General features: G+C 31.9%; 1 protein-coding gene across 1 annotated transcript in view; it reads right to left on the bottom strand.

Moving 5' to 3' along the window:
* The window catches only part of LOC113399781 (uncharacterized), a 126592-nt gene extending 99466 nt beyond the window's left edge, over nt 1–27126 (bottom strand). Inside the window, exons 1-2 of the mRNA XM_026639015.2 lie at nt 26490–27126; nt 2069–2350 (exon numbers count right to left, since the gene is read on the bottom strand). Of these exons, the coding sequence (XP_026494800.2) occupies nt 2069–2350; nt 26490–26505 (298 nt within the window). The 5' untranslated portion in view covers nt 26506–27126. The remainder of the gene's footprint in view (nt 1–2068; nt 2351–26489) is intronic.
* Between the last annotated feature and the right edge of the window lie 868 nt (nt 27127–27994).

The raw sequence follows: 27994 nt of genomic DNA, 5'->3' as shown, positions 1-27994 counted from the left end.
ATACAATCAAAATTATTCCAAAATTTCGGCCACAGGAGATCCGAAGAGAATCTATTGACAGTTTTCTTGACATTCTTATGATAAAGAACTTGATTTGAATAAGGTGATATAGCAAGATCTCATACGATCACACATACGTTTAACGAAACTTATTTTATTTTAAGACATTCTTTATAATAATCCATCTATCCATAGTGAAGTCACAACCGACTGATATTTACGTAATATGACAAATAATCTTACAACTGATTATCTAGTAACAAAAATTGTAATAGCATTTTCAATAGAAGGCTCAATCTAGGGCTTTTGCCCGTCCGTTATAAAATTGAATAAAATAGGGACTGACGCGTGTGCGCTCGGCTGCCCATTGACAATAGTTATTATCGTTTAAAATAACAATATTTAAAGGAAAAATAATTTAGTTTAATAAACAAGTTAAGACTCAAGGTATGTTGAATATCATTTAGAAACAGTATTTTTTTCTAAAGAGACAGAAACAGATAATATTTTCTTGACTTCATTGTGCGATAAAAATATTTATTTATATAATTAATAATTATGTTGAGGCGTAAATAAATGTACCTTCGTTATTATTTTACGTAGGTACGTTTAGAAGCGTCACATACTGGAAAATGTCTCGGATATTACGGATGCAATGCTTTTCAAGATATACATGTTTAACTTTGCCATTTTATAAATTCAAATAATTTGTTGTGTGTTTGTTGTTGGTAAATACAATATGCCTTATATTACTCGATACAAGATTATATAGTTGATAAAAAAGCGTGGAGTTAATGCTTTTTGTCTTCCAGGCAGGATATATCCTCCACCATATAACATAGATATATAATTGTATTTAACTGACATGACTGTATTTTTAGACGTTGAAAAAGTGTAACTACTGAGTTTCTTGCCGGTTCTTCTCGGTAGAATCTACATTCCGAACCAGTGGAAGCTTTACTTAATATAGTTTGTTAAATGACGATTCAAAAGTGCTGGTAAAAGTCTACTTGAATAAACTATATTTTGATTTGATTTGATTTGATAGTTTTGGCGTTAGAGGTCCTAAGCCGATGGTTTTATTATCATTATAATTGGCATATAGTTCATTTCCTAAACGTTAAGAGCGGGTTTATAAGCCGAAATTGCCAATCATTGATTTAACATTGGAGGGGTGAAACCATTTGAAGGTTAAAACAATATTATATGAACATATAGCTGCATTACAATTTCAAGCCATATCTATTTATTATCGAAATTCTATTAGTTATTGAGACAAAAATTGGGTAATTTATTATATTTACAAGTAATCTAGGGCCGACATTAGCGATTGTTTTATTCGAATGAGTAAAAAATAAATAACGTTAGATATAACATATTAAAAGTGGTCGCATCACTAACTCTGCTTAATAACTATGAAATTGAAAGCTGGCTTTTTTTCGTTTAAAATACTGGCATCATATTCATATTCATTTAAAAAGAAACGTTTGGCATCATATTCATATTCCATTAAAAAAAAAAACGTTTTGCCTAAAATCTGTCTGTTGCGAAATTGAATAATACGCTCCCGAGTCGCATTTTGCGCTCAGCTGTTACATAACATGTTGAAATAAGTCGAGATTTCGTTAAAAATGTCATTTTGGACAAGGGATTCTTATAGCCTTTTTCACATACAACCGAATCCCTCTGTTTTGTATTCCCTACCCATCTCATATGATTTAATATATTTTGTGTTACGCTAAAAGAACAGGAAACTAGTAAAATGCTGATCTTAGGATATTTTTGTCTAAAATGTATCAATAAATATACAAGCAAATCCTCAAGGATGTCTTACTATAATTAATGCACCATAGAAAATTGTTGTATTAAGTTCAATACTATCAGTAGACACTGCCTAAAGAATTGTGTTTACTATAAAAACGAAACTCCCTTAGTCGAGTCTTGCAGTTGAGTTTCAGTAGTCCTCCCATCGTTGATGAGGTCAAGGATGAAGAATGTACTCTATTATAAGACATTCGTTACTTAGACGTAAGAATCATCACATTTAAAAGTTCAACTAAATACTTACGTGTACAATGTCGCGGTTCATCCGAAGCGTCTCCACAATCGTTGCTGCCGTCACAGAATCGATTTATCGGTATACATTTTTTATTAAAACACTGATACTCTGATATACGGCATTTACTGTCGTTGCCGTGTAAAACTGGCAGGGGTTCTGGCTCCGGTATATCTTTGTACTGGACAGTATTTTGGTATACCGCATTTGTTGTATCTGCGACAATATCGCCATCGGTCAGTTTTATCAGGGATATTATAATTGCTCCGAGTATCATTGGGCTGATGTTAATATCTGAAACAATGTAAAATAATTTTAATAAAATTAACGTGATAATATATTGGTATAACTTTTGTCGTCTTTCAAATCAATCATTGCCTTAAAGAAGTTGAAATTATATATATCAAGACTTTTGTTATACGTGTATTTTTGGATATAAAATTTTGCTTTATTGTTGTGTTCCGGTTTAAAGAGTGAGTGAGCCAATCTAACTACAGGCACAACAGACATAACATCTTAATTCCCAAAGGTTGTGGCGCATTTGTGCTGTAAAGAATGGTTATTATTTCTTACAGCGTCAATGTCTACGGGCGGTGGTGACCACTTCCCTTCAGGTGGCCCATTTTCCCGTCCTCCTAACTATTACATTAAAAAAAATACATAAATAACGATCGACTTATGCACGTGAATATCTCTTTCAACTCACAATTATTTTATGAATGAATGCTTACATCGTCACAAACACAATTTATTTTGACGTTTCCGTTATTTAGTTCGTTTTTTTGATATTCATAAATGCATAAAATTGTATCCAATATGATGATTTAATATGTTCCGAATGTAGCTTCGGATATATTCAGAGGTTAAATAACAAAATTACATGCCGATCGTTTTAAGGGATTTCATAATTTCAAAGATAATCTGAAGTAGGTCTAAGTTTGCTTAGAATCATCAGTTGCTTTAAGGATAAAGAAAATCTGAAAAATACTTAATCTTAATAATTAATAAAAATATCTAAACAATATCACAATAAAAGCCGGCAAGTGCGAGTCCGTACTCTTGCAGTAAGGGTTCCGTATCAGATAGATAGACAAACAGACACAGATGTAACAACAAATTTACAGTTTTCGATTTTTTCCCTACACTTGTGCTACAAGATATTTCTTCTTACCAAATTTCATGCGAACGTATGGGAAATGCGACACAAACGGCCATACATGATATACAATCCAGTGATTGACGGATAGACAGAGAGATGGATAACGAAGTGATCTCATAAGAGTTCATTTTTCCTTTAGTGGTACGGAATCCTAAAAATAAATTATCCATTTGGTGATTGAACTAAATTTTTTTGATTCAATTTTAGGTTCAGTAAATGAAATTTAAAAAATATTCTAAATATTTACGTTCACGATTAAGTATAATTAACGCTGAAAATAGCTGGACAATAATCTTAGCAATCGAGTCACATGCCATTAAAATCTATTCAAATTATTTCACAGCATGCAAATCACGAGTTAATTATAGGGAATCGTAAATTTAATTAATATTAGTTAAGTGTAGGAGCTGATTGAAGTGTGTTTGAGTCATGTTTCGCGCTTACACATGCTGATTAGTAGATGTTTGCTTTTAATTTAATGGCGATGTTATTGAAACGAGAGCTACTTCAAAATACATTATTGTAAGAGCCGAGCTTACCCAGGCTACCTATTATACACATGATTCTTAACTGTTGATTGGGAATCAAATCCTGGCAAGGATGACTCAATTTTATGTCCTCAATTTGGTTTGGTTAACTTACATTTGTCAGACGAAATCCTGCAACACATACCGACTAGCACTTGAGCAGCGTAGTGAAATAAGATCGAAACCTTTTTTTTAAGAGTACACGATACTTTTGACCAGCTGTGGGTAAGTAGGGTTAGTTTTGCTAACCTAAAACTTTTTTCAATTATCGCGTTGTAACGTCAGCGCATAAAACCGAAGAGCTGATATAACTTTAATGACAATTAATCTGCAAAGGATGTTGATTTTCAAGTACCCATTCCCTATTAAATTATTCGATAGTTATTAATGTTAACGAGAAATGGATCAGCGAGATTAGTTTACGTAACCGTACAAAAGCGCTTAGCTTAGCTTGCATTTAGAGCGCTACCGAACCGCTACAGTCCAATGGCTTCAGGATTACTATTGACCTTCTCAGAAAGCTGGGAAAAAATATATTTAAGAGACGATATAATTTGTATTAATAAAAAACAAATGAATCACTGCCTTTACAATTTTGTGTGACAGTATATTTATTTTAATGTAACATTTATTTTTCCCGATTGAGAATAAAATTAAAAGGTAGCGTCACGTCGCAAAAGAAAGAGCAAAACTTCACTTCATCGACCCAATCAGTGTTGCTATTGTTATATTTAATTTACATCTACTAATAAACAATTTTTATGTCCCTTTAATCTTAATCAAATTCATAATATAATTGTGTTTCCGTTTCAATGGATATTTTGTGAAAATTACGTATCAAATGTGCTATATTCATGTGACCGCGAATGGAACAATGAAATTGTTTGGTTTGAGTTTAGATTAGGATTAATGATACTTATTTAAGTTAATAATAGCCCCCGCGCGAAGCCAGGCAGGTCACTAGAAAATAATAAATTTAAATTTTCGTTTTTTTTAAGTCGTACTTGTGTTCAAAAGTTTTTATTCTTCCAAGACTGAAAAGTAGATTGAATGGAGCGCTCCATTCCCCGCGAGGAACTGTAATCAATCTTGCTAGGGACATCTCAATGACACCTTTTCATAGTATCTTGTATTGGATTCGAACGGAAAACAGATTAAAAAAAAAAAAAGAAAACTGCTGAATAATCTAATACAATTAAAATTATTTAATAATAAAATATTCAACAGAGAGATTTTCTAGGGTATTTCTAATTGGTTATTCCCCTGATTTTGTTTTGTGAATTTCGATAGGCATTTTAATTTATCAAATTCTTTATGTTTACAGTGTTACTATTAATACATTTGATGACCTCCGTGGTCGAGTAGTACACCGGTTTTCATGGGTACGCCACTCCGAGGTCCCGGGTTCGATTCCCGGCTAAGTCGACGTAGAAAAAGTTCATTAGTTTTCTATGTTGTCTTGGGTCTGGGTGTTTGTGGTACCGTCGTTACTTCTGATTTTCCATAACACAAGTACTTTAGCTACTTACATTGGGATCAGAGTAATGTATGTGATGTTGTCCAATATATATTTATTTATTTTTTATTAAATCGATGTATGTTATTAATTTATGCGAACTGGTGCTCCTAATATTTACACTATATGGATAATAATTAATTGTATTCATAAACAAAAATATTTTATTGATAAATATGCGTCACGATTATTATGTTCAGATATAAAATTAGATTTATTTATTAAAAAGCAAATATTATTTACATCTATTGAAATAAAACAAAAACGATGTCATAAGAAATCAAATTCGTACGTTTGATATTATATTTTTCATTTCTATTCTTATTAGTAAATAATAAGTTTTCTATATATACTTATAATATATAGGAGACTTATTTCTAAGGTACCTGCTTTTTTTTAAATAAAGAACAAATATTGCTAATATCTCTTAATTTCGTTATTCGCTTTACAGTCGTAAATGGCTTTAGATTCAATAATAATTCAAATTCTTGTAAATTCAATCCGAATCAACACGCGTAGCGGACTTATCAGGAAAGGACGGAAGATTTCGTCATTTTTCATCGAAATTAAGATCGACTTCAATCTTTGTGTAAAAATTTCAATTTATAAAAGAAAAATTGAAGATGAAGGATAAGATATTAATCACCTCCGTTTCGGTTTTAAAATAATATTTTCTTGAGAGATAGTCAAGGCGTACGTAAAATATTTATAGTTAAACGTTAAAATATATTGATAAATCTACTAATATTATAAATATCGATGTCATCTTACGATGTTGGCATGACATATGCCATATATATCAAAAGAAGAAAATATAGTATTTTTGTGTCGAATATTTAATACAAATTTGACCTAAATCTTATCAGAGTTTTCTTTGTGATCGTAAAATTTTTGCCTATAGAATAAATTGACTGAAGTTAAGAAAACTCGTCAAGTAACACGAAACTTCAACGGACGATAATAAGCTTATAAAAAGTAATTAAACTTCGGTTATAAATAAAATAATTTGTATATATTTTTATTGTCTTTCAAACGTTATACACTTTAGATCTACGTCATTTTTTTATGAACGTGCATTGGTGTTGGTGTGTAGGTTTTGCTTATGTTAGTTGTCTTAGTGTGTGTGATACGACTAAGAGTAAAAACAGTAAAAAATAATATTTGTAAAGATTCGATGTAGCGTATTTAGGTTTATGCGTACATTGAAACGTCAATATTTGTCTATGGAATGATTTGACGTATGACGTACTTCTTTTGTGAGCCGCGGTAACGTGTCTTGTGTGAGTGCGCCGCGCTTTTGAAATTAGCTTGTGTTACGGACTTATCCTTCTCCTCTAATATCGCCCATCCCTTGGCTGTGTTCTTCGAGTGTATGAAGACCAAGGGAACGCTCCCAAGAAGAACTTGTCTTCATAAATCAGAGCCCAGTTTTGAGGTAACAACTCCACCTTTTCCTTAACTACAGTCCACTTTTCTCTCGCGCGTACATTCGATTACTACTATTTGTTAAGTTTATTTTATTTACATTTAATTAATTTATGGGGGGGGGGCGCGCTTTTGTCATTGAAAATAATAAAAACAATTTGCAGTTGTATTTGTAAGTATAAGTAGCTATCAACTTCAATCGAGTATGCATAGTATGCTTTACCTATAGATATCTGTGTGTTAACTGATTTATTATTTCATAATGTAAGAGACATTAAATACTAAAGTGTAGGTTAAGAGTTTATACTGTTCTAACGAATTACTTGTGCTAAAGGATATTATAACACTAATAACTTCTTAGTTGATTGCACACCTTGGGAATGAGATGATCGCCTCCAGGCTGTTCCAAATAACGAAAATATGTTCATTGTTAAATTTACAGGCTGATTATGTATTATGTTATGTTATGTTCATTGTTATTGTACATGAAATAAATACTTGTAAAAATGAAATAAAAAAAAAAAGTTAATCCCGCTGTGTTTCTTTCGCCGGTTCTTCTCAGATACCAATTATTAACGAACCGGTGGTAGATTTTTGACTATCAATTAGCAAGTGATTTTTGACTTCAGTTTTGACTTGACTTTAAAAATAACATTAATTTGCAGTAAAAAGGTACTCGTATGATATTTTACTTGGTAAATTTCCCACTGCTGGGCTAAGGATTCTCCCTTTGAGGAGAAGGTTTGAAGCTTATTCCACCACGCTGCTCCAGTGCGGGTTGAAGGATACATATGTGGCAGAATTTCGTTGAAATTAGACACATGCAGGCTTCTGCCCGATTTTCTCCTTCACCAGAGAGCACTAGATGAATTATAAACACACATTAAGCAAATGAAAATGCAGCGGTGCTTGCCTGGGTTTGAACCCGCAATCATCAGTTAAGGTGTATGCTTTCCAACCACTGGTCAATCTCGAATTTTTTTATCATTTTTATATTCAAACATACATGTCATAACATTAACATTATCTGACAATTAAAGAAATTTATTTCCTGGATATTAAAATTATTCTTCTGTTTTATGTCAATTTAAATTAATCCGCCTATAAAAGAACAACCTTTATAAGCGAAGCGCTTGCAAAAGAATAATAACATAAAGTTAATTGCATTATTTTTAATAAGTAATTAAATTTTAATGGTTATTCTTGTTGAATGTAGTTATTCGACGAAACGTTTGGCTCACACATCTGTCGTACTTGCAAGGTGTTCATTCGTGAACATCATTGCTGAAAGGCTGAAATTCTGTTAAATGAATTTTATATTCCATTTTCATATTTTGCGGAAACGAGAAAATACATATAAAACTTTATTCATTTACAGTTATGATATAAACTTTATTCAGTTACGATTTAGTACAAAGAACTTTGGAGTTGGGGTCACTTTGATGCTTCCCAGTGGTTATCGTTTTATTTCTAAACACATACATACATAAAAATGTATGTATATATGTACTTTGAGAATGTAATTCGTCAAAATTATACAGAATATGATGAAAGAGAGACACTATTTCTTTTTTAAGGACGAAGTTTTTTTGTGTTTTGTTTATAACAGACTTTATATTTTTATGGTTATGACAATTGGTACACATACAGAAGCAGGACAACGTCTGCTAGATTTTGCTAATATAATATGTTATGTTAACATAATATTCACCTATAGGCCACCGTACCGAGATTATTTAAAACCCAGGTAAGAGTTGTCACGTGATTGGTAGATACAAAACCAAACCATACAGTACTAGAAGTATATTTTCTTTATTGTAAACAAAAACTCGAGAAATAATATAGAAGAAGTTGTTCAAAAGGAGGTTTTATTTAATGGTGAAACAGCAATATTAAATATTGTTGTGTTTCGATTTGAAGGGCGAGTAAGCTCGTGTAACTACAGGTGTAAGGAATATAATATCTCAGTTTTCAAGGTTGGTAGCACTTTGGCGGTGTAATGATTTTTTTTTAAAGCAGCAATGTCTTTGGGCCGTGGTAATTTTCCCTTCCGCCTACCCATGTCATAAAAAATAAGGTACCTATTGAAGAAGAGTATTTTGTACAAAATTTAAGGTATTAAATAACATTTATACAGATACAAAAACTATTAGTCCATTTATCTTTACTGTCACTTTAAAATGAACATTAATCACAAATGGACGACTAATTCCGCGATATATCAACAAAATTGTAAAGGTAAATATTATTGTTTAATTAATTAATTGAAATTCCAGTATATTTTAATCAAATTGTTATTTGTTTATCGTTGATTAATTATAAGAGCGATTTTAAATGTTCTATTTGTATATCATAATTGTTTTCCGAGAAACTAAGACCGATTCAAAATCTAAATTCTACTGAAATGTGCAACATACAATACTTGGTTTGGATGACTTCATGCAAGCCCGTCTGGGTAGGTACCGCTAACTCATCAGATATTCTACCGCCACACAATAGTACTCAGTATTGTTTTGTGTGGGTTTAAAGGGTGAGTGAGCTGGTGTACAGGCACAAGAGACATATTATTTCAAGTTTGGAGCGCATTAGCGATATAAGGAATGGTTAATATTTCTTACAGCGCCATTGTTTGTGGGCGATGGTGTCCACTTACCAACAGGTGATCCATTTGCTTATCCGCCTACCTATAGCGTAAAAGAAACATACAAATTTGTACATCATAATATTATGTAGTCATATAAATACAGTTTATGTAACCTGTAAATATCAGTGAACTCTACCTCTTCTTGACGAGAAGTTTTCGAGCTTATTCCACCACGACGCTGCAATGTGGTTTGTCGGATATATACATACCTAGGTACATGTGGCAGAATTACAGCCTAGATGTGCAGCTGTTTACTTTATTAATACTATTTAAATTAAAAAAAAATTGAGTACATAAAAATTAAATGGTGCTTAAGCCTTAAGCATCTTTGGTTAATCTTCGCGAGTTCTAGACACTGAGCTATCTTAGTTTAAATAAAGTTATCCAAATAAAGTTATGCAATATTATGCAAAAAAAAAATAAAGTTATGCAAATATCCCGTTAAGTTTATTTTATCGTTATTAAAATAGTTTATAAAATGATACGAGATATTGTTGTTTTATTATTGTTGTTTTGTTTTATTATTCATAAAATTCCATTATAGTAATATTTGTGGGATTCTCTTTTAATGGGAAATAGAATTATCCTGTTTCACTAATTTATAATTCTTTGCAAAGTTGATAACTTGGAACATGAGCTTATCCTTACTTATTGTATTTATATAAGATCTAACACTATTTTTAACATTATGTTTAAGGAGAAGATGATTAGGAGTTGGAGGAAGTGAACTAGTACACTTATTTATTGCAGACTAATGAATATGGATATATAACCTTGTCGGTTGGCTGGGCTCGAATCGTGAGGTATAAAATAGCAGCAGCAGCCCGAAGTTGGGAAATCGGTATTCATATATCATGTGCTTTGGAATGCACGTAAAGCCAAGTATGGATTGCCATTGGTTTAAGAAAATTAGAGAAATGATAGTGCACCTGCACTAGCGCAAACAGATGAGGCCTATAATAATCTCTTCCGCGCATTTGGAATTGCCGTTTATTCCCCGTCGAGAACGACCGCCATGACTGGAATCAGTCAGGCGAACATTATCGTTATCATATATTTGGCTGAGATACCAGCGACATGTGCAGATATTCTGGCGATATATTTCCTTCGCCATCGAACACGAGATGAAACGTCAACCGAATATAAAACACAACTCAGTAGCGCTAGGCAAGAAAACACAAGTTTCGTTCGTTCAAACCACTAAACTATCTCTGTTTTCTCAGTATAAATAAAAAGTAAAATAATGTCGATTTTTGATACATTTTAAATATAATAGCAGAAATAGCAAGAAAGTTTTCTCTTATTGGATACTTGTCAATTGTTGTACTATTTACAGAGAAGACAGGCTTACAAAGCATCTGTCGTGTGTCAGCCTTGTTAACGTTCGCTTTACTTCATTTGTTAGCCAACACGCCTAGCTTAAGAAATAAACGAGCTGATACATATGCTATGGTAATGTATTTGACCCTTGAAAATTCCTTAATTTCTAGGAATATCAAATCAAAATATACTTTATTCAGTCTTAAATCATATTGGTAACTTTGCATGATTCAATTAATTTAAAACTACCGTCGGTTCGGAATGTAGATTCTACCGAGAAGAACCGACAAGAAACGCAGTAGTTACTCTCATCAATCGGTTACATAGATTATATTAAATAAAATAATTGAATGATTACTTATCCCGCATGGAAATCAACGAATACTCCAAACGTTTTATCAACTATACAATCCTTTATCGAGTAATACGTCTTATTCATCAAAGCCTTCTTAACATATGTTTAATTTGATAATTGACAAAGCTTAAGTTATTTGAAGCATAAGTATATTCGATTTGAATTTCGAACTTACCTTGATTTACAATCAAAAATATATACAGGGTCAATATTTTAAAAGATGTGGTTCAACAATTTGAATATAAATATATCTTTATAAAGTGTTTACATAAACTTGGTTCTTCCAGTTTGTCTGTGGTGTGATTATGTGTAAGTAGAACACGAGATCCCCAGTCTGAATACGAGGTTGGGGAAATCAAATTAAATGGAACATATTTATTCATTCAAGTAAATTTTATAATGAAGCATTTTTAATTCGTCCATATATAATATAATTAATTGGCTTAATTTTATAGTTAATTCCTTGGTAATTGCTTAACGGTAGGTATAGAGTAGTCAAAAATAGTATTCAGTATAAACCTTATCAATAATAATTTGCGTTAAATCGAATTTTTATTTCGTATCAAATATTACCTTTTGTTCTACGTATATTCAATGACAAAAAATATTTTCTATGAACGGATTAATAAATGTATTTAATTGAGGGCCAACACTTGTGAATGTAGTCTTAGTAATTTTTTTATTTATCTAGAAATTACAAAGTCCTCTCGATTGAAAAATCTAAATTTGAAATTCGGACCTGCGAAGATCAGGACACAGATCCTCAAATTCACCTTACCTCATAAGCTAGCAACTAGACCAACAGATACTTACATAAGGATGTAGATACTTGGTGATAGGGCTTTGTGCAAGCCCGCCTGAGTAGGTACCACCCGCTCATCATATACACTACTACCAAACAGCAATATTTAGTGTTAAATATTAAATAGCCAAAAGTTTTATTAAACTTGTAAATATAATAAAATTAGAAACAGCGTTTGAAGATTTCTCTTACGAGTAAAATAAAATAAAACTAAATATGAAACTCAAGAAGTAATTTTAGATCAGAATATATTAGGATATACTATTTCGAATAAAGCTAAACTAAAATTACTCTAGTTTTTCTTATTAAAACCTTGTAACAACAAGCTACGAAACTTAAATCGAAATTAATAGCTTAAAAACTTGACCAACCGTCGTCCCAATTTATGAATAATTCTACAAGACAATATAGAGTAAGGCTAAACAACGACTAAAATAGCATCTATACAAATATTTAATATTTCAATTATTTACAGGTCTACAATATAATTATATTAAAAAGTTAAAAAAAATAAACGTATTTTCTTATTGTTTTCGTATCGATTTGAAAGTTTATATTTGAATGACAGTACGATCATTTGGACCATTGGGATGATCTTTAAATTATTTCCTACCATAGAACCTGATCTGTTAATTTTTTTATCGTATAAGTTTTAAAATTATTCATTGAGGTGAATGCTCTGTATGAAATGAATACCTTACCCAGAAAAGCATCGTGACTTCCAGTGATTCCGACGAACTATCACCATCAATAATTTTACTATAAAATGTTAAATGCAAGTAATAAGGATGCATGTTACGATCTTCTTTATAAGGTAAAACATTTAATATTTTGATCGTTCAATAATTTATAATGTTATCAAAGCATTTGGAACATTCAGTGTGCTGGGCGGACATCGGTTAACCCTGCGAAACTTGCTCGGTATTTACAGACACGGCTAAAAATTACCACAGAATTAAAACGAGATATGAAATCATAGAAAAAAATCCTTGAAGATTTAACAATACAATGTTGTTATTCTCTGTAAATAAAGTGCAAAATAAAAGTTCAATATTCGTTTAAAATTAAAAACTTTATAAAAAAATATCTAAATATATTTTTTGTTCCTAGAAACCACGCAAAATGGTTATTAATATCAAGAGCCTTTTAATACGCTAAAAAATAAAAATCCTTTTCTGAGCTCATTATTTGAAATGATTCTATTATTGTTATTATCATTTCCACGTTCTTCCTTCTCCAGGACCAACGTGACCCAGTTTTTTTGTTGGAACATAATATTACGAGATTTTGCTCCAATGGTCGATCGTAAGAATATTCATCTAAATTTAAGCGAGAGGGGCAGGCTCTTTAATTTGTCTTTTTTTATATAGGTAGGCCAACGAGCAAATGGGCCACCTGATGATAAGTGGTAACCCGGTCAGTGGCCCATAGACAATGGCGCTGTAAGAAATATTAAACCATTCCGTACACCACAAATGCGCCACAGCCCTTGGGAATTGAGATGTTATGTCCCTTGTGCCTATAGTTACACTGGCTCACTCCCGTTTACACCAGAGCACAACAATACTGATTACTGTTGTTTGGCGGTAGAATATCTGATGAGTGGGTGGTACCTACCCAGACGGGCTTGCACAAAGTCAAATTAAGTTCTTATTCAATAATCATTATAACACTACCAAATAGATATTTTTCGTTACTTTACAAATATCAGTTGTAGTTACATTTTCAATTATCAGTTTTAGTGTCTAGTGTGCCACAGCCATGCACGAAAAAACAATAATAATCGATACACAATACAAAATATCTATACACTCTATGGTACTTTTACCCTGTAGCGATCTGTCGGGTTAATATTGCGGCGCGGGTATTAAAACGTGGTACGCCCGGTATTAAATAGTAGAAAATTTGAATAATTCGGTCGTCCTAAATACCGGGTTAGACCTGAATAACAAAATATATGACATTCTTTCCAATATAAAACCAATCTGTGACCCCAACGCCTACGTTTAACAACAATTACATCAATGAAAATATAAGCCCTTCGTTAAGTATTCGTTTTAAAATTGGACGAAATATTTAAATTCGTTTCGTTCGTGAAATACAATAAAAATGAAAAATATATAAAATAACCGTTGATTTCGGGCATGGCGGCCTACTACTACTACTTCAAAGATTTGGCACTATAATAAATGCACAAGTATGTGCACAGACACAAGTACATTAAATATTTCCTCAGTATCAAGTCCGATGTCATTTCCATTCGATGCAGTCGGACACAGAACAGACATTTCATAATTGGAAAATTTTAACACGGCAGTACAACACTTACAATATTTTAACACCAGTTTACTTCTAATAATCTCTTAACGATGACAATAAATCCAAAGGCTTAAAAATTAAACCTTTACAATTATAATCAAATTCAGGGCTAATGGTCAGTAAGATAAGGATTTGAACTGGTCTCAAGTTTGCCGTCTTGTAATATTCACTAAGCCAAAAGTATAAAATTACTTAAATGTTCGTTGAAATAACATTTCAAACAATTGCCTCGCCCGGTTTTCGGGTTACTGACTTCCGTACCCATGTAACAGTTTGAGATATATATACAAATACAAATGTATGTTTTAAAATAGATGTTCAAATAAGACACAGATTGGAATAGTCAGTACATTATGTTATTTGTTATATCAGAATAATAGTTTTGGGTTCCATCTTTGTACAAGACAAATAGTACCAAGGAAGCGATGGTGCTTATTGTGGTGTCCCTGTTTGTATTAATTTAAAGCATATCGTCAAATCCTATGATGATTACATTTAAAGATTAGAAAGAACACTTTTGATTTGTCTTTACTATATATCAATTAAACATCTAGTCACATAAATATCACCGCTCTGCTGATTCGTTGGTCAACTGACTATATAATGCCACAGATCGCAAGGATCTGGGTTCAAACCCCTGATCGGCTCGATAAAAAATTATTTGTTTTTTCCGTCGAATAATTCCCAATAACAGCCCGGAGTCTGGAAGTTGGAATATATATATCACTGATGCTGATTACCTGTTTTGGGGTTAGATTTATAAAAATAAATTTAGAAGCATTAATTCCAAAAAATATAAGCTTATGTTATTTTCGACAAGTAATTTCCATATAATATTCTGTATATCGATAAATTAATATATATTATATTGATTATATCAGATACTCTTCTATGGCATGTAACACCGTATATGGTTATTAATTTAGCGGACAGGCTATCAAAGTCCAGAACAGTTAATATAGGCAAAGGCAGCTGTGCTAACGTCAAAGTCACTATCTGACGGTCATATTATATTAAAGTTTCTATAGAGAATACTCTTTAAGGATAATAAATTTTCGTATTATAGAAATACTAGCCCGTCCCGACTTCATACAGGTAAAATAACTTTTAAATTGAAGAAAGTTTGAATATATTCAAGAACCTTTTTCCGGTTAGTAGGTAATATTGAAAAAAATATTGTATATATTTTATGACATAGATTGGCGGACGACCATATGCACCACCTGATGGTAAGTGGTCACCATTGCCCATAGACATAGGCGCTGTAAGATATGTCATCAATTCCTTACATCACAATGCGCCACCAACCTTGGGAAGTAATGTTATGTCCCTTGTGCCTGTAGTTACACTGGCCCACTCACCCTTCAAACCGGAACACAACAATACTGAGTACTGTTGTTTGGTGGTATACATATAAAGCTTTCTCTTGAATTACTCCGTTAATTGATTAAAAATTAGATTCAAATACGTTGCGTACATTTAAAGATCTAAGCGTACAGACTATGGGAAGCGACTTTATTTTATACTGTGTAGAGATTATTAAACCATTATTATTATTATATTAGACCATATGAAACAATTTAACGAATCTGTAGTCCCAAAATAATAACGTACGACATAACATAAACATTAAAAAGTTTTGTTTTTATTCCATTTCCGTCATTATCATATTCCATATTTCATTGTATTTAAATTATAAACTATAATTATGTTATCGTTTCATATCAATTGTATCACTACATGAATTAAAATAATATGGAAGAGGAGGAGAGAAAGGAGGCATTAACCCAGCAGTGGGCAAAATTTACAGGCAATAATATGTTTATATGATTGATAAATAAAAATAATAATAAATGTCAAAATTGTAAAAAAAAATATATTTCGGAAATTATTGCGATTGAAGGCTTGCTTGCCGATTCCCTGAAGGGTAATCGTTTAAACTGGACCAATAGCGTCGCTCCCCGAAGGTGAAACTAAACATCAATAATCAGGACAAAGGAAATTACACGTAAGGGATCGTAAAGCTTTGTTAAAACTGCCGACGTTTTATCCTAAACTCTGAGAATTAAATGGAGTTTTTTGTTGTATATGTTCAACGAAAAATTCTATATCGGTACTGTGTGCAGACGAAATATTTCGTACATAATACTTATTTATTTCCTTTCAAACATTTTCTTTAGATCTTCTTAATAAGATTTGCGGATTGAGGCGTCTATGATTCTCTATATTTCTGACGCTTCAGTTACAAATAACTTAAGTGGATAGGTTTCACACTTGGATTTATTATAAGCCGTGGCAACGACTGAACGCCTTAACCTTTGTTACACGGAAACTCATCGAGCAACCATTACATGAACGATATTGTCATCAATTGACATAATAAATATGTTAAAAGGTACATTTTAAGTACTTGAATGTATTTTGTTCCAAAGTGCTTTTAAATCTAATATATTATGAACCACTTGGTTGCTCTGTGATTAATGAATTAGAACGTGATAATAACTTTTGAGGTTATGAAGGACAGAGATATTATTAATAAGTCTGCTAAGCAGATGAGTAGTTCTATAGCCAGCAGATCGATATTAAATTCATATTACTGTCTCCTATAATTTATCTACTAAGTCTCCTATTTACTCGATCACAGCAGTGAATCAAAGCAGCAGATTAAAAATGAAATTCTATTCCTTAAAAGAGTAGAAACTTTTACATTAATATATTTTTTTAAATCAAATTAATCTAAATTGATTGTTATATATTTATATGGCATTCGTGTAATTAATTATTATAATAAAATAATAATATATAAAAGGGGCCAATTAGACAACATTGACCTTTACTGTAAGAATATTCTGAAAAGCACCCCAAAAGTGTTAACAATGGCGTGATATATATAGAACTAGAAACGTGATAGATATGATATTATAGATAGAACAGATTTTTTTTAATACCTCGTCCGCCTATGTATAAAGCGGATGGCAATTGCCCAAATTGGAAAACTATATATATATATATATATATCAATTATTTACGTTTGACGGTAGAATATCTGTAGTATGGGAACTTAGACGGGCTTACACAAAACCTACCACCAAGTAATCACCAATAAAATGCAACAGTATCTATGATCAACCTGCTAGCTATCACTTGTTAAAAAAGGCCGTAAAATCAGTCAGGGGGACATCAACATAAATATTTTGTACAAAGTATGTTTTTAAAAGTTACTTAAAACATTAACCGTCTTTGAAACATTATTCATTTGTAAAGTAAGCAGGATATTCAAATTGTCGCAAGAGCTCCTAACAAACAACATGTGCAGATAATTCCTGTCATAAAACATTTTTATTGCATTCCGTATGCCTTTACTGCCTTATGTTTCGAAAAACTGAGACAATAATTCAGGGAAATGATAAAATCGACCAATAAACATGGATTCGGGGTTAAATTTTCGACGTTTTAAGCTGAGAGTAATGTATGTATTTCCACAAAACGTGATATCTTTTTCACCTGACAAAATAACTGTCGCATCTGAATATTACCAATTATAAACACAACATTATATCGAAAGCTTGATTTCTAATAGAACATATCATTTCTAACGTAGTTTTTTTCAATTTGTATGTCTATACTAATGTTATAAATGCGAAAGTAACTCTGTCTCTCTGTACACATACAACCTGGCAGCCAAAATCACGGCTAATTAATTTAGAAAATATACACAGATTTATCACTTATATAAAATTAAAAGAAATCAAGTAAAATCATATACCTATTCGAGAGTTTTTTTTCGATTATCACCTCGGGTTTAATTCTTAGAACTTATATTATTATATAAATCATCTTAATCAGTTTCTGAAAAACTATCCGAGCAGTTGCTGAACACAAAAAAAAAGACTCTAACGCAGAACCTTCTTTTTTTATGATATCAGTGGTGATATAATATTAAATCAAAATACAAGATCTTTAATAATAATGCTGAATTACAACTGACTGATTCTTAACTTAAATAACAAAAAGATCAACTCTACAAGAAAAACAAATAAGAAAATATCGCTTTAACTCCATTAAGTAGAGACAAACACATTCGTTTTCGGGAGACGTATAAAGTACTTCTCATTAGTGATTATATATTACGAAGAATGATACAAATAATGAAGGGAAAAGATAAAAGGATTTTATTATTATAATCCAAACTTCAGGAAAACTCAGAAATAAATTTACCTTAAATTTCTTTATTAAAATGTATTCGTTATTCGGTTAATGAGAAACCCTAAGGGCTAATTAAAGAAACAAAAAACTCGAACTGCAATTTAAAGAAAGAGATATTATTATTTCTTTCCGTTTAAACTTACTTCGAATACATTTTTTCATATTTTATTTTGAATGACTTTTATTTTCGCTATATATTTTTTAAGCCGTGATGGCCCTCTTACGAGACGTGAATCTTAGCCGGTGGGAGTTCAATTTATAAATCATCTCGTACACGGCATTGAAGTAGAGGTTCACGTGATGGATGTGAACCTGCCACGTGCTCGTGGCATTCACTAACCCTCATTGTAGCAGTATGATGAAGAAATCTCCAAAATCTTCTGCTCAAAAGAAAGAGGCTTTGCCCAGCAGTGGGACGTTAACAGGCTGTTACTTTACTTTTAATGTATATAACCTTTTTCAACTCAAAGTATTAAATGTTATATTCTCTTATTCAGGAAAGTAACCAATAATTTAAATTTCATGTATGTAAAAGGAGCCTCAGTATGGTTGATTCGATATACCACACTGGTTTTCAGCTGGTCAATAACTGATAAAAAATGTGTTTTAACTGAGTGTATAGTTATTAATTTCTGTTAACTAATATTTTCTTCATCATCACAGTGCTTAATATTATCTAAATATAGCATTGCTACTCTGTAAGAATTTTCTAATTCTTGTAAGTTGTAAGTCGACTTTGGGTGTTTTAATAAAGTTATTTAAGCCCACGAAGCAAAGGGAATTCTATTATAATATCGAAAAAATGATGACTCTACCGAAAAAATATAGCGAAGTTAGCATCTACCATTAATATTGTCCCCTGTATCGTTATTTTGATTTATATTTATGTCTAAGATGAAATTCATTCTGTTAGGGATGTCTTAAAAAGCTCCGATAAATTATGAAAATTTCTTAAATACATTTTTAACATATAATTCATAAAATAACTGGTGAAAAACTGGTGAAAATAACTGGTGAAATTCGAAATATGAGTTAAACTTATAAACAAATTCGACATTCGCAAAATGTTAACATTATTTTGAATAAAAACATATTATTTATTAAAGAATAGAAACTTTGACTTTTTCCAAGGTACTAATATATTATATTTGACTAAGTATTATACGTATGATAAAACCCTGTATTAAGTTGTTTGATCCTGCAAAACCTGCAACTTTCATATTGTTCAGCGGGAGCTGAGTTTCTAAGGATAACGTATTTCAACATATTAAAAAAACATTAATTCCTTGTTTTTTTTCTTCTGATATAAAACATAACGCACTACAAACTAACTAAAACAAACAGGTCAAATTTATTATATTTGTGTGCGTGACAGCTGTGCTCGACACTCGCTAAACGTCGTACTACTTTACTAGTGTGAGTGTACTTAATGCCTAACTGTTGGCCACCATTTTTTTCAACGTATTCTCAGCTTTGATAGCCTATCAAGACATATAAATCTAAGTGAAAAATATAAATTCTAGAAACAGTATACCATTTTAATTAACAATTTTTAATTATGTATATAAAGAATTAAAAAATCCAAACTATAAAAAGTTAAGAATCAATTACAAACTTTAAAATTACCAGCAATCTATGATAAATCTGCTAGTCTTTTCTACCGAAGCTTCTTTCATTTTTACACAAGTTTTAGAGATATAATAAAACCACTAAGCTATGAACTATTATATACAGTTTCAGTTTACCATAATGGGCTAGATATACGAAGCTTAACCTAAACAAAATGATCTCTCATCACATTTCACTTATAGCATTAAACTCCTTCACCGCGGACTCTCTTCATGAATATGAAATGTTCCACTACATTATTCACACCATGGTTCATGTCATTCATGAAAGTTTAAAGTATATTACACCTAAAACAATCAACATGTCTGAAAGAGTAAATGTGTGCCTAGGGACTGTAATTTAATTCAAGTACTTTCTGTATAATCCTCAAACCGTAGAGTATATTATTATAATATATTAAATTTAAATTCACAGACAACAAAATTACAAATTAAAAATTTAGCCGACACGGGATGCTCAGGGGACGTGATATGTCGAAATTGATCGATCGATTATGGGAATCCAATAAACACGTAAAATAAAATTAAATCTTTTTTTTATATAATGTAAGTAAGAAATCTTTATTCACTTACTTATTGACAGTCTAAAAAAAAATCCATCACCGGTTCAGAAAGAAGTTTTTTTTAACAATTGTAAAAGCGTGTACATTGCCCAACTAATTAATTATATACCTTTTATCGTCGGGTGACATTCGTAACTAGTTTATGTTTGTTTCTAGTACTAATAGTATGTCTTTTATATTTTTACGAACATGACCTAGTATACATTTTGTTTAATAAATAGGTTAGTAGGTGTTTTATTTTAGTATGTTATTTACATAAATGAGGAAGAGTAATGAACCCAAAATTGATCCGTGAGAGACCCCCAGAATTACCGGAGCCCCAAGAGATCTCTTGACATTTGAATTCGATTGCTCTGGTATGGAATCAAAATATGCGGCACTTCCCTTGGCTCTTGAAGCGATTAAAATAATAGTAAAATTATAATTAATAATTATTAAATACTTAAACTAATTATGGTTCCGAAATTTCGTTTAAATTCGTTTCTTCTTAGTTTAATTCCTATTCCGCATGGCGGTAAGAATCACAAGGAAACATCTGACAAAATTTAGTTTATGAGTGATAAACTCGTAGACAGTAGTAGAATTACGTTATAATGTTTTTAAGAGAAGGAGAAACCTTTGCTTTAAAAAAACAACCTCCCAGCAACAACAACCCACTAATAGAACCCCTGTTATGATACCTTTTTTTACTTGTATTTCAACTATACATTATTTATTCAAGATAAAAGCTTGAGAGAAAAATATTCGCATTTTAAGTAATAGAATGGCTGTCACTTAAGCATTTACGAAATATCAACTAACATTACCGCAGAGGTTAAAAAAGGTGAACCTTATCAACGGTCAAAACTCCCAGACATTTTACAGGTTTCTGACCTTAGCTAGCTGCAATGCAATGAAAGGCACATAAGTGACTATCACAAAATGGCCAAAGAATTATTACAAGGTAATGTTTATAGTGTCAAAGTTTGAAATAGGGATCGGATATTTATTTCAAACTTTTAATGACATAAATAAATATCAACATTACTATTCTGCAAGAATAAACTTACAGTGACACGCTATTTTGAAGTGGCTGTCTTTTATATTCACGGTATTCATTTCTATAATAAGATACCATGGTTATTTTTAACTTGGCTTATTAAAAAAATTAAAGCTTTTATCAAAAAAAACATTGATAAATAAGCCATATAGTAATATAATCTTGTATTGAGTACAATACAAGATTATATTTTAATTAAAGATGAATCTTGGATAAAGCGTGGACTCAGTGTTTATTTATCTTAAAGGTAGAATATATAAAAAATAATCGTACTTTACTGACACACTCTGTAATTAAAATGTCGGAAAAGAGTAAGTTTATTACCGGTTCTTCTCGGTAGGATCTACTTTCCAAACCGGTAGTTTTACATTTAATTCAATACTTTAACATAACGATTCAAAGCCTACTTGAATAAAGATTATTTTAATTTTGATATTGATATATTATAACAATTATTGAAATAAAAATCGCATATATTTTTCTGATATTTCACGATCGTTTTTTTTTACGGTAAGTTTTGATTCGAGTAGCTCTATCGTAGATATGCTATTTTTTGGAGCATTGACATAGGCACTGTAAAAAATATTAACCATTCCTTACAATGCTGTATTGCTGTTTAACGTTGAATATCTGATGAGTGGGTGGTACTTACCCAGACGGCTTACACAAAGCCTACTATCAAGTGAAAGCTATATATACAAATAATAGATTGAAATTTCTATATTTCTATTAAGTATAATTTTATAATTCTAAAGTGTCCTTTCTGCTTTGTATACGAAGACAAATAAAAAATCACGTTTTCGTGTCGCGCAAACTAACTCTTTTTTTACAATTCACGGGCGAAGTTCGTGACTGCGAGTTCTAGTTTAAGCATAATGTTAAGGCAACTTTCAGTTTCTTAATAAAAGGGACAGTCGATTATGTTTTCATATTTGAGCTAAATTTTTTGTTCTTAGATACAACGAAAATGAAGTGGTTGGATAGCTATAATATTTTTTTTAATTTTGCACGTCCTACGTGGTGGTACATGTAAATAAAATAGCATTTTTAAAGACCCAAATTAGTATTTGGGTCTTTCTTTCGATCTTTAAAAATAAATTTACGAATTATAATTGCTCTATCAGACAACTACTTACGTAGATTGCTCCAGTTTTACTATTATTATTAAAACGTAAAAGGATTTCATGTAACAAATATTTCTTGTTATCTTTATATTACAATATATATATATCTAACTTAGACGTGTAGACTAGAGCTTTATTCGTTCACGTTGATGTTAGATTAGAGAACAATACAGACTCACGTAACATGACGTAAGAATTACGTAAGAGGAATAACATAAATGTTACTTTAGTCTTAAACAGTTTGTAAAATCCATATTATTATTCTTGATTATTTAATAAAGAATACTCAAAACAATTTCAAAGTTAAAATATGATAATTTATAATTAATGTATTTATATAACTAAAAAAACAAATTTTGATCAGTGTGAGATTCGAAATATACTAAATGAGCGCAAATTCGAAGGATTGACTGGCTGTTGAAAAGATCTCTATGGTTTTATATTATTATATATTATTACCCATTTATATACCTGCAAAGTTTCAACAATAACTACTTAGAGTAGACTCCCTACATTTGTATACATAAATACCTGACAGCGTTAGATACATCAAGCTGTTTACTTTTATTTATAAAATTGGTAGGTGGAAGACAAAATGCGTTACCTTACTCTTTGAACCGGAACACGAAAACCAAATACAATAGAAACACAGATTGTATTGCCCACACCTCGGCTGACATACTATATATGTAACTCATCCTCGACCCATCTATCCTCTTAGATGATAAATTTTCTAACGCTGTAGAATTATTTTACATATAAACTAAAATATTTCAAACAGCACAAAAGGCGAACTTCTTCCTAATCATGTATTTTTATCCAGCATTTAACCCCTTTTGATTCATAAAAATCTGCAGCAATTCCTCTACAAAATTTCTGTCACACACCATTACAATTAACGTAGTTCCCAACTCCTGGGCTAATTCTAAGCCTATGTTACGGAAATTACATCCGCAACATCGGCCTTGCAGGTCGGCTGCCGGCCTTTGAGGAATAAGTAGGCTCGTTTCTTGTTGGTTTCCAAGACATATCGGAAAACCAGCGAAGATTGGTTGTGCAAGGCAGAAAATGTCTTAAAAATTGCACTATTGTAGATTTCCGGAAATTTCCAATTAAGAAATTCACCATCGGAAATTAATCCAAACATATACTTGATATGTGACAATATTGTTGTCACTGTTTTGTATAAGTAAAATAAGAGAGCTGTATCTACAACAAACTGTTCTGCAACCTAACAGTATTTAAGATCTAAACAGCTAAAAATACATATAAAATTAAATATAACAACTAAATACAAACGTTAGTAAGACAAAACAGCAGTTTCTTTTAACGAAGGGGAAGAAACAGATTGTCTCTAGATTGTCTTTTTACCACTGCGAGTATAAATTGGAATGGCACATAAAGACTAAGCTATGCTCTCGCTTCATTTACTCGACCTCCGGGAATAAACACATTTATTCGGATCGATTCAACTTAACTCCTTTGAAATTCTAGTTCAAATATAATTTTGGATGAATTCCGTTTAAACGGATCCGTTCAAATGGCGTTTTAGTCACTTATTAAGATTTCATGATTGAGTTTTTATACAAAAAAAAAAAAACTGACTTCGACAATTGTATACTAAATTTAAATATTCTTATTTTATTGAACAGATTGTTATAGATTTAGGGTGGTTTATATGTTACCAGTGCTATGTGAGCGCGTGTGTTACATAATATTCTTTCTTGCATGTTTCAATAACATAGTAGCTAGTCAATTAGGCCCCAGATTCTGAAGTATTAGGTTCAAACTCAAGCTGGACAAGCCGATACAAAGTTATTGCTATTTACTGTAGAGAAACTTTCAATAGTAGCCCGGAGTATGGAAGCTGACAGTGTTAACACTCCTGTCTCTTGGAAAGGGCGTAAAGTCATTGATTCTATGCCTGAACTCTTTTCGGTAATATCGGACTTGATATCCTATTGGATTATGAAAGTGAAGGAATATGAAGTACACAACTGTTTGCGTATACAATTGTGCACTACAATGTGTTCTGTGCTATTTACTAGCGCTCTAGAAGCTATATAGCTCTCTATTTTAGGAATATTATAAATGCAAAAGTAACTCTGTCTATCTGTTACGCTTTCACGGCCAAACCACTGAACCCAATCTGATGAAATTTGGTCAGCTTGACCGAACAAAATTAGCCAGCTTCACGAAACCCCAAGGCTGGATAAAGGCTAAACTTTTATACCTAGCACTAGACGAGCAACTCCTAAAACGCTAGTGAATTTAAATATTTGAACATTGGGTGAGATGAGCCTATTCGATATGAAAAAAGATCGGGAAACGAGCCCTACAGTAGTCGAAATTTATGTTTAACATCTTATTTTGGTGACAAGCAACATTGACATTATACTGTCTGAAAATGGGTTGCTACTATATGAAGGCCAACTCTAGCACCGCGCGCGCTCATTGGTCAAATCAAATAGAGCGCGCTTCCTCGACTTCCCGTTACACATTTCCGTCCCTTATCACGAAATCATAGAGATGATATCACGCATAATAAAAACCACGACCAACGACAACGAGAACAAAATTGCGAACTCAGGTCATAGATGATAATACATTCCATATAAACGAGCATCCCGGGATCTTGTCTTACAGCTGTTTGCAATCAAGTGCTCGTTAGTGCCTATTTCCCTCTTCAAAGCATTTGATTGTTTCCATCCGTAGATAGAAACGCAACTAGAACAACTTAGTCAATCAAATCAATCAAATGCGAAACTAATTTTAAGTATGTTTTCTTTGCATCCATTATTGAAAAAATAATGCTATTGTCATAGCTGCTCATCCCGGCTTCGTATTAGAATAAGGATAGTTCAAAACGTTTACATAATCAGCCTGTAAATTTCCCACTGCTGGGCTAAGGCCTCCTCTCCCGTTGAGGAGAAGGTATGGAGCATATTCCACCACGCTGCTCCAATGCGGGTTGGTGGAATACACATGTAGCAGAATTTCGTTGAAATTAGACACATGCATGTTTCCTCACGATGTTTTCCTTCACCGCCGAGCACGAGATGAATTATAAACAAATTAAGCACATGTAAATTCAGTGGTGCCTGCCTGGGTTTGAACCCGAAATCATCGGTTAAGATGCACGCGTTCTAACCACTGGGCCATCTCGGCTCATCAAAATGTTTATATTGAAGTTAAAATATATAATAAGTCCTACGATAAAATTCTGCTCTTTTCTTGGGCCAGTTCCTTTAGGGCATAAATTATTATTATAATTATTAAAAACAATTTCGATGATAAAATGGAAGAATTACGAGAAGCGTAACGTAAAAAAAACAAGCTTGAAACTGAAACTGTTTTACGTTTTTATTTCAATTTTTATTTTTACTATATAATAAATATTCAATCAAAATTTACTTGAAATTTTATCGACGTAAATAAAATTTCAACCTTAAGTATTCTTCATACATGGTCATAAAAAAAATCCGATTGTTGAGCAAAATCCTTTTCTGAAATATATTACAGGCACAAATTAACCAAATGAAAACGCAGTCGCTTTCACCAATTTGAATAAGCGATTTTTAGTTACCCATTTATTTTTTATAATTTTAGTTCTAGAAAAAGTCTTAATTCAATCACCTAAAATACATACGCTAAAACGTATCTATTACGCTGGACGATTTATAAAATGTATAGACATAAATAAAATTAATATTTATGATAAGAAAATAAATGCCAAATAAAAACAGTTTCACAAATGGCTCACAGATACAATCATTAGAACAATATTTAGACTAGATATATCTTACCTTTTAAAGCGATCATTATGCTTGCCTCGATGTTGTCACTGGAATGGTCACAACATCATTCAACCGGAATTATTTTCGTAAATATTCCTAATAATTTACAAGACACCGCTTTATCATCTTATAGTCATCATCGTGCAATTTCCAAGTCAATTATTTCATTACAATCAAATGTCCAACAAATTAACAATTTCACAGTTGTTAAACATCACACACTATAATATATATTTTAAACGTCACTTATTTAACAACTTCCGTGTTTGCAAATGTCAAGATTCAAAGAGAGTGCAATTGAAAACAAGGTTGGAGCTCTAGCGCGGGAAAATGTGTCAAGGTTATGCAGACACCACAATAACGTTAACGCGCCGACCACTGCAACTAAATATCACCATGTACGCTTATATACTCATAACTATTTTATAGTATTTCCTAAACCATTTAAACTATACTAAGTACCACACTTAAAATTAATACGCGATACACAACCTCTAAATAAAATCGTGAACGCGATATTTTATTTAATTAAATTCAGACGCCTCGTTATTTTCGAACTAATCCATTTTCAAATTTTTGACATCTCTCGTCAAGTACGACCTCGCGCGACGCAACATCCCTCTTTCGTTCCAAAAGGAGACTGGAAATGCCGGTAGAGGCCGCTAGCCGCAAAATTGGCGCAATTTTAACGCATGCGCAGGACATTTGCGAACCGGCGGGATCCGATGTGACCCGATGCCCCTCGCTTGATAGAAAAATCGAGGACGTAACGTGACGTCAAGCGCTCGTACCACAAATACACTATGGGTTAATCGGACGAAACAAAACAATTTCCCATGTTGATATTCATACATAAAAGAACACACTAAAAACAATCAGACGCTTTAAAAATAAGTCTTACCCAATCCGGTTTTATACAAGTATAAACTAACAATTAAAACGGCGCTTTAAGTAAATTATAAGACTGTTACGCTATCTATCTGGTTTTATCTCTCTCTAGCTGCTTTCATTATTCTTATGAGGAAAAATACAAATCCCTTTCCTTAATCCGGGTGGAGGTAGCGGAATTGTTTTGAATATTCCACCATTGTGGGCCTTTTAACCGTAATTCGCATTTCTCTTGCAAGAAAGACGGAAGGTGTCTTTGATATCAAGATTACAAAGCGAGGAATTGTCAGACTTTATAAAAGTACCAGTTTATTTGGTCTTACTTTTAACATAGAATGAAGGGAATTTAGTAACCAGGGAATAAAAAAAAACTATGAGAGAACTGTTATGAGTTTTTATCATTTGAGTATGCTAGTATTTACACAAGAAATGCAGTCAATTTATTATACTTAACACAGCATATTGCAGCATACTGCAGTAACTATTATAGTGCTATTACTACGAAATGCTCGACAGAGCCTGTTCAAATATTTTAGCAATGCGTCTCGCTATATTGTTTGCTCATTAAATTATTATGAATAAGTTGCTTATAAATTCGTGGTTATATTATTAATCTATTTATCACT

The sequence above is a fragment of the Vanessa tameamea genome, chromosome 8 (assembly GCF_037043105.1).
Source record: "Vanessa tameamea isolate UH-Manoa-2023 chromosome 8, ilVanTame1 primary haplotype, whole genome shotgun sequence".
In the NCBI taxonomy this organism is placed as follows: Eukaryota; Metazoa; Arthropoda; class Insecta; order Lepidoptera; family Nymphalidae; genus Vanessa; species Vanessa tameamea.
The sequence above is the reverse complement of the archived record's forward strand: the minus strand, read 5'-3'. Positions and strand labels throughout refer to the sequence as shown.